Here is a 13512-nt window from a genome sequence, read left to right as displayed (position 1 = left end):
ACATCCTTCTTACACTGATTTTTTTTTTCTTTAGGCCAAAAACCGAGAGCTCCTGAAGCAGGCAGCTGCCTTGTCCAAGAGCAAGAAGTCAGAGAAGTCAGGAGCTATAACCTCTCCATGACACACCTCAAGGAGGCTCCATAGCAACAGCAAATGGAGTTGTCCAGGGTTAGGGTTGGAGACCTGGCTGTTCTGTGGGAATTGCAAGCTTTCTTAAGAAATCTCTATTTTATTACAGTTATCCTTCTTTGTGCGATTGCAGTGGGCTGAATGGAAACACCTGGTTTGTGCTGTGTTAGACTGCATGCTTGAGTGTTTGGGATTTCAAGCTCACTCTGTTTCTCTCACTATTAGGACTTTTCTTTTTCTTCTTCCTCTTCTCTCTCTCTTTTGGTTCTATTTTTTTTTTTTTTTTTTGTGGTGGTCACTGCTCAGTATAATGTGCAGAATGGTTTTTTGTTATTTTTGTTGTTGTTGTTTTTGTCCATCATTGCATCCTGCCATACCCATGAGCAAACAGTTTGGCATTAATTATATATCACTGCCACCCTCTGAACTTTGAAAACTGCCACCTTCAGACTTGGTATAATGGAAGAGGCTTTATCTCTCCAATAAACCTTTTGCTTCAGGGTATACTCTTGGGTTTTTTTCCAGATGTATTATGTATGAACTTTGTACTATGTATAGCCAGAGTTTTATTTATTTTTTAAAAAAGAAACTTTTTCTTGATAAAGGAATAATGGTAGCCTAGCTAGTTCTTGTAAAAGTGATGCCTCTTGAAAAAAAACAGTCCTATTCACTAGCTTTTAGTAAAATAATCAGATCTTTTCTTTTTTGTTACCTTGGAGTCTTAAAAACATTGCTAAGGTGAAACAATTCAATGCATAAGTATGGAGCTAAGTGCCTTTTGGAGGATTTCTTGGAAGAGCATTTATGGAGATACTTAAGGGAGGTAGCAAAGATTTGAACCGTCTGTCTTTTTAAGTAAGGGCAGAAAGCAAGGTTGTCCAGGTTGTACTGGACACTTCTCTCCCCACCCTTTTCCTGATTGTTTTATGTGATTGATTTTAAATTTGAACACTGCCACTTCTTTAAAAAATAAAATCCTTTATTTGCTTATATCAGTTGTCATACTGGGCTGCTGTCAGAGAACTTTTTTCTTTACATGAACAGATTAAAAATGGAATAATATGGCCAGGCACAGTGGCTCATGCCTGTGATCCCAGCAATTTGGGAGGCCGAGGCGGGTGGATCATTTGAGGTTAGGTGTTTGAAACCATCCTGGCCAACATGGTGAAACTCCATCTCTACTAAAAAAAAATACAAAAATTAGCCGGGTCTGGTGGTGCGCACCTGTAATCCCAGCTACCCAGGAGACTGAGGCAGAAGAATTGCTCGAACCCAGGAGGTGGAGGTTGCAATGAGCTGAAATCGCAACACTGCACTGCAGCCTGGGCAATGGAGTGAGACTGTGTCTCAAAAAAAAAAAAAAAAGGAATATTATTTGAACTACAGAGAATTTTGGGGGTCAGCATGAGCTGCTCTAGTAAGGACTCTGAGTCTGATTGGGAAAAGTGGTATCACTGTACCTTCTCCCCACTCCTCACCCACCCGAGCCCATACACTCCCTGCTTTTCATGGATATGTATTGAAAACAAGTGCTTCTCAGAAGCACTTTGCCTCAACCAGAGTTATGTGTGCCCTGCCTGTCTTCCCTTCTTAACCCTGTAGGCACATGGATTTACTTTTCTAGGAAAGGGGATAGATTTACATTTCTAGGCATACTCTCAGGTCCTCTTTGTGATGTTTGTGAAAGGAATTAGGGTGTGCATGTGTGCCATGAAACAACAAAACCAACTATCCTAGAATCATTTATGCAGGGGGTACTAAAGTTAGAAATAATAATAAGGGCAGATAACATTTGTACCTCAGTCTACCAAAAAATTGTAGCACTAAATTTAACTTCTAGGCGTTTCCTGGAAGCAGATGCTCTATAATTTGTGATAGCATTCTCATAAATGGAGTCCTACACATAATTGGACAGAGATGTGGAAATGGTGGTTTCCTTCTGATAAGGGATACAGTGGACCATGTCGCTTATATATCACCCTACTAGGGGATATAATTTTCCCTTCTAAGCAAGGGAAATGGCAGTGCTAAATAGTTTTGTAAAGTTTTTGAATGAGAAACTTTTAGGTAAAGATAAACTGTCATAATATTTTTCAGATGCATTTGCACTGACTATGGGAGAAAAATTTGGGGGAAATGACAGTCATGGTGTTTTTTTTTTTTAAATTTTATTTTGAGGACTGAAATTCTGTTACATGATGTACGACAATATAAAAACATATTTAGTTTTATACTAAATCTTTTTTTAAGGTCTTGGCATTTAATATAAAGTAAATTCACACATTTTCTAACTTTCCATAAGTTCCAAAAAGGGAAAGAAGAAACCTCAGTCTTGAAATTTTGATTTTTAAAGATCATGACACTGTTTTACCATGAAATTGAGTAGCTAACTTTTGGTAACACCTTTTGTTTCTTTGTATGTTTGTAATAATGGACATTTTAAAACAGGAATGTTTTGGTTTGTACAGACTTTGACAAATGTGTGTTAATAAAAATTCATATTGACTCAAGTGTAATTGTTGGGTTTTGTTTTTATTTCTTGCTGATTTACCAATAGACATATCCCATTATCCCCTTCAGCCTAGAAAAGTTTGTCTTGCTTGTAGACTTAAAAAATTAAAAGCCTAACTGCTAATTGGGAATTTCCTGTCCATTAGAGAATAAACTCATTCTCTTTCTCTCTTCTATGACTTTGTTTTGAGACAAGAGTCTCCCTCAGTCATCCAGGCTCGAGTGCAGTGGCAAGTGGATCACTGAGCCCTGACTTCCTGGGGATTCTCCCACCTCAGCCTCACAAGTAGCTGGGACTACAGATGCATACCACCATACCCAGCTAATTTTTGTATTTTTTGTAAAGATAGGGTTTTGCCATCCAGGCTGGTCTCCAACTCCTGGGCTCAAGCCATCCGCCCACCTCAGCCTCCCAAAGTGCTGGGATTACAGGCATGAGCTACCACACTGAGCCTCTTGGTGATTCTATTTACCCAGTTTAAGTGCTCATGTGATAGGCACTGTGCTAGGCAGTGCAGTTACAGCAGTGACAAAAACAAGTTACTGTCTTTATGGGGCTTCCGTTTAGTGGAATATTGGACACCACCACACCACCATTGTTCCTTGATTTAAAAAAAAAAAAAAAATTTTTTTTGAGACGGAGTCATGCACTGTTGCCCAGGCTGGAGTGCAGTGGCATGATCTTGGCTCACTGCAACCTCCACCTCCCGGGATCAAGCGATTCTCCAGCTTCAACCTCCCAAGTAGCTGGGATTACAGGTGCGCACCACCACATTTGGCTAATTTTTTTGTATTTTTAGTTGAGACAGGATTTCACCATGTTGGCCAGACTGGTGTCGAACTCCTGACCTCAGGTAATCCATCTGCCCTTGGCCTCCCAAAGTGCTGGGATTACAGGTGTGAGCCACTGCACCTGGCCAAAAAAAATTTTTTGAGACAGCCTTTCTCTCTCACTTATGCCAGAGTTCAGTGATGTGATCTCGGCTCACTGCCGCTTTGACCTCCCAGGCTCAATTGATCCTTCCACCTCAGCCTCCCAAGTAGCTTGGACTACAGGTGTGTACCACCATTCCTAGCTAATTTTGTTTATTTTTTGTAGAGATGAGGTCTCAGTATGTTGCCCAGACTGGTCTTGAACTCCTGGACTCAGGTGATCCTCCCACCTTGGCCTCCCAAAGAGCTGGGATTACCCAGGTATGAGCCACCATGCCCAGCCATGTTCCTTGATTTTTATTCTTATTATTCAAAACATAATACAGAATGAATCTTCATGAAGTATGAGTGAAAGCTTTTTGAAGTGTCATCTCACAAGGAGAGGAATGCATCCCTTTGAAACCCTAGAGCCAGTAGGTTTTAAAATGAGAAGTGCCTTTCAGACACTGTCACTGTTACATCCTGGTCATTCTATAAACTCAAAGCTAATTTTCTCAGAATAAGTTGAAGATAGTTTTATTTTGTAGGCTATGTTTTTGTTTTTGTTTTTATTTTAGTTTGAGACAGACTCTTGCTCTGTCACCCAGGCTGGAGTGCAGTGGTGCGATCTCGGCTCACTGCAACCTCTGCCTCCTGGGTTCAAGTGATTATCGTGCCTCACCCTCCCAAGTAGCAGGGATTATAGGCATGCGCCACCATGCCCAGCTAATTTTTGTATTTTTAGTGGAGACAGGGTTATGCCATGTTGGCCAGGCTGGTCTTGAACTCCTAACCTCAGGTGATCCACCTGCCTTGGCCTCCCAAAGTGCTAGGATTTCAGGCATGAGCCACTGTGCCTGGCCTGTTTTTGTTTTTTGGTTTTTGGTTTTTCTGAGATGGAGTCTCGCTCTGTCACCCAGGCTGGAGTGCAGTGGTGCAATCTCGACTCACTGCAACCTCTGCCTCCCTGGTTCAAGCAATTCTCTAGCCTCAGCCTCTCAAGTAGCTAGGATTACAGGTGCCCGCCACCAAGCCTGGCTAATTTTTGTATTTTTAGTAGAGACAGGGTTTATCATGTTGGCCAGGCTGGTCTCGAACTCCTGACCTCAAGTGATCTGCCTACCTCGGCCTCCCAAAGTGCTGGGATTACAGGTGTGAGCCACCACACCCTGCCTATTTTGTAGGCTATTTTTATGACTACCTTTATTGTGTGAATTATCTTAATTGACTCATTTACTCAGCCTTTAAAACCACTTAGGGTAAGAAAATAGTATAAACAGGCCAGGAGTAGTGGTTCGCGCCTGTAATCCCAGCACTTTGGGAGGCCAACATGGGCAGATCACGAGGTCAAGTGTTTGTAGACCAGCCTGGCCAACATGGCGAAACCCCATCTCTACTAAAAATACAAAAATTAGCTGGTTTCTACTTTATTTACTGTCCCTGGTGTAAGAACATGTCAGCCTTGATGTTAATTGCACAAATTATGATGCATATGGCACTTCTGCCTGTCCTGGAGGATTGCCTTTAATTAACTGGCTTCCTAGAACATGTATACCTATTCACTATGGCATATAAGCTTTGGGTCTGGGGAGTAACAGCACAGAAATCTACCTGTCTTGTGGCTGCCCAAGACTATGCGTTTGTCTGTAAGTTCCCTCAGTAAATCAACCAATACTGACAAATTGGATTTGTCTGCCTCCTCTGACTTCTTGGCTTCTTGGCATTTGGAGGTCACTTTGCATATACGGCTGTTTCACAGGACAGAGGACAACAAAGTAGAAGAGCATGTGAGGTGGAGGCTATTGTGCTGACCATCTTATAAAATACAATCTGCCACTCAGGGAATGGGTTTTGGAACTAAGCCAGATCAGAGAGAGCAAGCTATAATGTCCTTCATGTCCTACCTTCAGACATCACACTCCATAATTTCTGCAATAGCCTATTGGTTACAGTGGTCAAGTTACTGACACTTTGATGTGGGAAGAGACTGTCCAGGTGCATTAATACCAGAAGATGATATCAAGGGTCCACCTTGGAGGCTAGCTACCACATTGACTTTTGGCCAGCAGGATTGAGTAACGATTGTGTGAACCTCTGGATTTTGAAGATAGCAATAAAAATTACCTTTTGGGGGAAAGTAGTTCATACTTCTTAGCTATTACTGGAATCCATGACTTCTCCGACTACCAGAGCTTGCCAGGCTGTCCCTCCAGCAAATTATCAACCCTATTTGAAAAGTGAGACCATGTAGTGCTATGATGTCAGGCTGCCTGAAGTGGAAACTTCCTGTCTCTACTTACCTTAGAGTTGCTGTGAGGATTAAATAATACATATAGAAGTGTTTTTTTGTTGTTGTTGTTCGTTTGTTCGTTTGTTTGTTTTCAGAGTCAGATCTCAGCCAGGCGCGGCATTTCACACCTGAAATCCCAGCACTTCAGGAGGCTGAGGCAGGTGGATCATGAGGTCAGGAGATTGAGACCATTCTGGTCAACGTGGTGAAACTCCCTCTCTACTAAATATACAAAAATTAGCTGGGCGTCGGCTGGGCGCGGTGGCTCACGCCTGTAATCCCAGCACTTTGGGAGGTCGAGGCGGGCAGATCACAAGCTCAGGAGATCGAGACCATCCTGGCTAATACGGTGAAACCCCGTCTCTATTTTAAAAAATACAAAAAATTAGCTGAGTGTGGTGGCGGGCGCCTGTAGCCCCAGCTACTCAGGAGGCTGAGGCAGGAGAATGGTGTGAACCCAGGAGGCGGAGCTTGCAGTGAGCTGAGATCGAGCCACTGCACCTCCAGCCTGGGCGGCAGAGCGAGACTCCATCTCAAAAAAAAAAAAAAAAAAAAAAAAAAAAAACTGGGCGTGGTGGCACGTTCCTGTGATCCCAGCTACTCAGGAACCTGAGGCAGGAGAATCACTTGAACCAGAGAGTCAGAAGTTGCAGTGAGCCCAGATTGCGCCACTGCACTCCAGCCTGGTGACAGAGGGAGACTCAGTCTAAAAAAAAAAAAAAAAACAAAAAGAGTCAGATCTCGCTCTGTTGCTCAAGCTAGAGTGCAGTGGCATGATCATAGTTTACTGCAGCCTCGAACTCTTAGACTCAAGCAATCTTCCTACCTCAGCCTCTCGAGAAGCTGGGACTACAGGCACAAGCCACTATGCCCAGCTACATGTAGAAGTCATGTAGCTGCCAGGCACTCCAGCCTGGGCGAACAGTGCTTGGCACGTAGTATGCACTCGATTTTGTAAGCTATTATCACCTATGACTTCTACAGAATCAACATTTTATGTTTTCTAAGGAGGAAGGTGATAGAGGGATAAATTAGAATGAACATGTATGTTTACTTGTTTTTTTGCTTCCAAAGTCACTTTATTCCTAGGTCACCTCTAGGCCATCAGACCATTATTGCAACCCACAACTTTTATAACCTCTTTTTCAACTCCACATTACCTACCTCATATATGCCACTTTATTGCATTGATTTCTAGAGTGCCATTTAAGTATGTGTGTGTCTGTGTGTGTGTGTATAAAATTGGCATACACTAAAATAACCCTCCTTAGTGCACAATGAGTTTTGACAAGTGTATGAAGTTGTGTAATCACCACCATAATCAAGATATGGAACATATTCATCAACCCCAAAAGTTCCCTTGTGTCCTTTGGTGCCCTTCCTTCCACACCAGCCTTTATGCAACTACTAATCTGATTTATATTCCTATACCTTTGCCTTTTAGAGAATGTCATATAGCCAGGTGCGGTGGTTCACGCCTGTAATCCCAGCACTTTGGGAGGCCAAGTGGGCAGATCACCTGAGGCCAGGAGTTCAAGACCAGCCTGGCCAACATGGTGAAACCCCATCTCTACCAAAAATACAAAATGAGCTAGGCATGGTGGCGCATGCCTGTAAGCTCAGCTACTCGGGAGGCTGAGGCAGGAGAATCGCTTGAGCCTGGGTGGCAGAGGTTGCAGTGAGCCGAGATCGTGCCATTGCACTCCAGCCTGGGTGACAAGAGTGAAACTCCATCTCAAAAAAAAAAAAGAGAATATCATATAAATGGAATCACATAGGATATGGCCTTTTGTGTCTGACTTTTTTCACTTAACATATGTGTTCGAGATTCATCCGTGTTTTTGCATGTCTCAGTAATTTATTCCATGTCTCAGTAGTTTCTTTTTATAGCTGAATAGTTTTCCACTGTATGGATGTACCACAGTTTATCTCTTCAGCAGTTGATGGACACTTGAGCTGCTTCTAGTTTTTGGTTATTGTGAATAAAGCTGCCTTGAACATTTGCATACAGGTCTTTTAATAGAAATGTGTTTTTATTATTCTTGGGTAAATATATAGCAGTGGAGCTGCTGAATTGCTGGGCTGTAAGGTAAATTTATTCTTAACTGTATAAGAGACTGTAAAACTATTTTCCAAAGTGACCGTACCATTTTGCATCCCCACCAGCAATATATGAGCGCTAATTTTAATACAGTATTATTTGCAATCTAAGTGAATTTCCCCATTAACTCCTCCCTAACGGTCCCCAGGAAGCTCACCATACTGATAGTGATAGTGATACTTTACGATCTTGGATTACTGCCACCTCTACCTCCCAGGTGCAAGGCATCCTCCCACCTCAGCCTCCCGAGTAGCTAGGACTACAGGCATGTGCCACCATGCCCAGCTAATTTTTGTATTTTTTGTAGAGACAGGGTTTCACCATATTGTCTGGGATAGTCTCAATCTCCTGAGCTCAAGTGATCCATCCTTTTGGCCTCCCAAAGTGCTGGGATTACAGACATGAGCCACTGCACCTAGTCCTATTCTGACTTTTTTTTTTTTTTTTTTTTTTTTGAGATGGAGTCTGGCTCTGTCGCCCAGGCTGGAGTGCAGTGGCCGGATCTCAGCTCACTGCAAGCTCTGCCTCCCGGGTTTACGCCATTCTCCTGCCTCAGCCTCCCGAGTAGCTGGGACTACAGGCGCCGCCACCACGCCCGGCTAGTTTTTTGTATTTTTTAGTAGAGACGGGGTTTCACCGTGTTAGCCAGGATGGTCTCGATCTCCTGACCTCGTGATCCGCCCGTCTCGGCCTCCCAAAGTGCTGGGATTACAGGCTTGAGCCACCGCGCCCGGCCCCTATTCTGACTTTTAATAACACAGATTTAATTTGGCCAGTTTTGAACTTAATAAAGATGAAATGATACAGATTGTACTCATTTTATGTCTGGCTGCTGCTTCTCCTTTTTTTTTTTTTTTTTTTTAAGAGATAGGGTCTCGCTCTGTTGCCCAGGCTGGAGTGCAGTGGTGCGATCATAGCTCACTGCAGCCTTGACTTTCTGGCCTCAAGGATCCTCCCACCTTGATCTCTCAGGTAGCTAGGACTACAGGTGTGCACCACCATGCCTGGCTAATTTGCATCTGGCTCCTTTAGCTATGCATTGTTGGGAAGAGGTCACCTATGTTGTTCACACAGCAGTAGGCCATTTATTTTTGTGCTCTATAATATCTGTTTATACAAACCTCTGTTGATGGATATTCAAGTTGTTTCCAGTTTGGAACTAGTAAAAATAAATACTGCTATGAACTTCATAATAACATCAAATTGGAAACAATGCAAACATCCATCAATAAGAGAATGGATAAGTAAACTGTAAGTATATTCATATGAGGAAATACTAACCAGTAATAAAAAAAGACCAAACTACTGATATATGCAACATCATGGATAAATCTCAAAAACATTGTCTTAATTGAAAAAAGCCAAAACTAAAGAATATAAAAAATACGAAGTCCAAGATAAGACAAAGCTAATCTGTAGTGATAAAAATCAGGAAGTAAAGGCCGGGTGCAGTGGCTCACGCCTGTAATCCCAGCACTGAGAGGCTGAGGCAGGCGGATCATTTGAGAGGCCAAGGCAGCGGATCATCTGAGACCAGCCTGACCACGGTGAAACCCTGTCTCTACTAAAAATACAAAAAAATTTTGTATTTTTACAAAAAGCATGGTGGCGCATGCTTGTATTCCTCAGCTACTCGGGAGGCTGAGGCAGGAGAATCGCTTGAACCTGGAAGGCAGAGGTTGCAGTGAGCCGAGATCGTGCCACTGCACTCCAGCCTGGGTGACAGAGTGAGACTCCATCTCAAAAAAAAAAAAAAAAAAAAAAAAAAATCAGTAAGTAACTTCCAATGATGAGGAAAATGGATTAGAAAGGAGCATATAAGTCAAGGAAACTTTCTGGGGTGATGATGAAAATGTTCTATCTCTTGGTTTGGGTGTGGAAGTAACATGGGTGTGTCAAAATCCATTGAACTGAACACTTAATATCCGTGCATTCGATTGTATATCAATTATAACTCAATAACAATCAAATGTAAGGGGTGGGTGTCATAGCTCACTCCTGTAATCCCAGCACTTTGCGAGGCCGAGGGGGATGAATCGCTTGAGCCCAGGAGTTTGAGACTAGCCTGGGCAACATGGCAAGACCACATCTCTACCAAAAAAAAAAAAAAAAAAAAAAAAAAATTAGCCAAGTGTGGTGATGCGTGCCTGTAGTCCCAGCTACTTGGAGGCCTGAGGTAGAAAGATGGCTTGAACTAGAGAGATTGAGTCTGCAGTGAGTTGAGATCATGCCACTGCACTCCAGCCTGTCTCAAAACAAACTCTACTAAAAACACAAAAAACTAGCCGGGCGAGGTGGCGGGCGCCTGTAGTCCCCGCTACTCGGGAGGCTGAGGCAGGAGAATGGCGTAAACCCGGGAGGCGGAGCTTGCAGTGAGCTGAGATCCGGCCTCTGCACTCCAGCCCGGGTGACAGAGCAAGACTCCGTCTCAAAAAAAAAAAAAAAAAAAAAAAAAAAATGCTGCTTGGTCCTAAAAATGCTCCTGTGGACTATACCTGGTTTTTGGAACACATATAGTTGGGTATATAGTTAGGAGTAGAATTGCTGGGTCATAAGGTGCATGGGAATCCTGGCTCTGTCACTTAACAGCTGTATGACATTAGGCAAGTACTCAGAATCTCCAGTTTCTTTATCTACACCAAGGAGCTAATATCACCTTGGTGGGTGCAAACCCATGAAGACTACCTTCGTTAATTAACAAAAGTATGTAGTGCTAAGAGACATTTTCTCTAAAGCCATAGATTTTTAGAAAATTTGTTGTTCAAATTATCAAGAAGAATGGAATATACCACTCTTACCTGGAGGATCAGTTACTTTGATGCAGAAGAGCAGCCTCAATTTCTAACGCAGGTGCAGAGCTTCAGATAAGGGGTTTCCAGACACAACATTCCACATTTATCTTGGCATCATGGTTTCCAAGGAAACAGGATCTTGTTAGCTAGGGCCTGATGATAATCCCTTTACACATAGCCTGGTGTGTTTAGGGGCTATCAAAACACTGCTTCTTTAAAAATTTATCTACATTTCTTTCCCCCAAATCCTGGAATAACTCACTGCCTTCCTGTGTTTTGTGACACGCTGCATGATTCCTTTGGCGTGCAGTTTCCCTTGCAGCAGCAAGTTAATAAACTTAACTTTTTCTGACTACAGGTGGTCTTTATCAGATGGGTTTTATCTTGGAGATTACTGATAATGTACACAAAATGTGTTCATACTGCCTGGCACCTCAGAGGCATTTAAGAAATGATAAAATTATTATTTTTATTATTCATGTGTTAATCCAACAAATGTTTGTTTGACATCCAGTATTTGCAAGGCACAGATTTACTGCTATGAGAGATGATCGCTACAACCTCCGCCTCCCAGGCTTAAGCTACACTCCTGCCTCAGGCTCCGGAGTAGCTGGGACTATAGGCTCAGGCCACTGTGCCCAGCTAATTTTTGCATTTTTGGTAGAGACATACTTTCGCCATTTTGCCCAGACTGGTCTCGAACTCCCGAGCTCAAGCAACAATCAGCCTGCCTCAGCCTCCCAGAGTGCTGGGATTCCAGTAGTGAGCCACCGCACCCAGCCTTAAAACGATTTTTATTGTACATGGAGAAAGAAAACAATATTTTTAATTCCTATAAGAAAAATACCTTTACTGAACTTCACTTTAAATAGTGTGAAATGTAAATTTAAAAATTATCAGGACTATCATATAGGTTAAAAAGTGCAATTTACATGACTTGCTATAAGATTTGACATAAAACTACAGATTCTAAGAAACAGTAAGGTTGTATAATAATAACCAAAACAGGCCGGTGTGGTGGCTCACGCCTGTAATCCCAACACTTTGGGAGGCCGAGGTGGGTGGATCACCTGAGGTCAGGAATTCAAGACCAGCCTGACCAACATGGTGAAACCCCATCTCTACTGAAAATACAAAAATTAGCCGGGCTGTGGTGGTGCATGCCTGTAATCCCAGCTACTCGGGAGGCTGAGGTAGGAGAATTGCTTGAACCCAGGAGGCAGAAATTGCAGTGAGCCAAGACTGCGCCATTCGACTCCAGCCTGGGCAACACAGCAAGACTCTATTTCAAAAATAAAATAAAATAACCAAAACAAGAGCCCCCAGATGTCATCCATCTCTTTCTAGAGAGAGGGAAAAAATGCTCTCAAATTCTCCAACGAAAAATAGAGATAGCCACCCTTAAAAAATCCTAAGGCTGGTGGGTGGATCGCTTGAGCCCAGGAGTTCGAGACCAGCCTGGACAACATGGCCAAACCCCATCAATACAAAAAATATAAAAATCAGCTGGGCGTGGTGGCGCACGCCTGTAATCCCAGCTACTCGGAGGCTGAGGTGGGAGGATCTCTTGAGCCCAGGAGAAGGAGGTTGCAGTGAGCGGAGATCGTGCCACTGCACTCCAACCTTTGAGACAGAGTGAAACCCTGTCTCAAAATAAATAAAATAAAATAAAGAAAAAACCCTAAGGCCATATACAGGCTCATTCACTTGGGGTCTCCTTTCACCCAGGCAAGCAGCTTTCTGTCTTTGCATTTTCCAAAGACTGCAAAGCAGGCTGGGGTGGGGTGGGGTGGGGTGTAGAACACAGGAAACGCAGCCAGTTCCCCTTCACTTCTCACCATCTTGATCTCCTCCCAAACCAAAATCCTGTGTCTTTCCTTTTAACATACGCTTACAGAAATGCAGTCTTCTGTAGGAAAATTGAGGTCATGCATTCCAAAGTATTTAAGGGTATGATTTTTAAATTTTAGGAATCTAGTTCTCCAAGAAATCCCGGTTTGGGATATAGATGAACGAGCTATTTGGGAGAGATTTCGATGAGAATGAATTTTAGAGAAGTAGCGAGGTGAGGAGAGAGTCAGCTTAGCGTTTGGGTTTTGCAGTCAAACTTCAGCAAGGCGAACTAACCTCGCTGGTCTTAATTTTCTCATCGGTAATAGGGAAAATAATAATGCTAACATTGATGAGTTACTTTACTTCAATATTTAAAAAACCGACTCTCCGTTATCTATTCTAATGATAAAAATGTAGATAGAGCATCGTCCCTTGCTGTGAAAAATCTTATGAACAAGTGAATTGCGGTGAGGATTCACACATAGTATGTGCTTAATAAACATTATTATTTTATTGTTTAGATTAGAAGAGGGGTGGAGGGAGAAATGAAAGCAGTTTGGAAACCCCAAATACTACCAAAGCCCTGGGGATGGAAGTAGAGAGGAATTTCGGGTTACGATTTGGTTCCTGGTCTGAGTTTCAACGTTGAATACTCCCATATTTGGGCCTGAATTCTCAAAACAGAATAGGATGTAAGGGCTGAGATCATCTGGTACAGTTTCATGCAAATCGAAAATTCTTGCCTCTTGTCAATGTGCCCTGGCGAGAAACAACACCTCCACCCAAGCTCATCCAATCTCAGCCCCAACTAGGTGACGTCATCTCTCGGCCCCGCAACCCCCCAGCCCCGGGCAGTCCTGTCTCTAAGCTACAGTCTCAGCCTCAGCCCCAGCGGCGCCTGCGCACTTTGAACCGGGGCGGGGAGGACGCGTGCGCGCTGCGTG

General features: G+C 43.1%; 1 protein-coding gene across 2 annotated transcripts in view; it reads left to right on the top strand.

The window, feature by feature from the left end:
• Positions 1–2645, top strand: part of FAM76A (family with sequence similarity 76 member A) — a 37916-nt gene extending 35271 nt beyond the window's left edge. For both annotated transcript variants that reach the window (XM_007979811.3, XM_007979810.3), the window contains one exon: positions 35–2645. In XM_007979811.3, the coding sequence (XP_007978002.1) occupies positions 35–121 (87 nt within the window). In that variant the 3' untranslated portion in view covers positions 122–2645. The remainder of the gene's footprint in view (positions 1–34) is intronic.
• The last annotated feature ends 10867 nt before the right edge of the window (positions 2646–13512 follow it).

Source organism: Chlorocebus sabaeus, chromosome 20 (assembly GCF_047675955.1).
Source record: "Chlorocebus sabaeus isolate Y175 chromosome 20, mChlSab1.0.hap1, whole genome shotgun sequence".
Classification (NCBI taxonomy): Eukaryota; Metazoa; Chordata; class Mammalia; order Primates; family Cercopithecidae; genus Chlorocebus; species Chlorocebus sabaeus.
The sequence above is the reverse complement of the archived record's forward strand: the minus strand, read 5'-3'. Positions and strand labels throughout refer to the sequence as shown.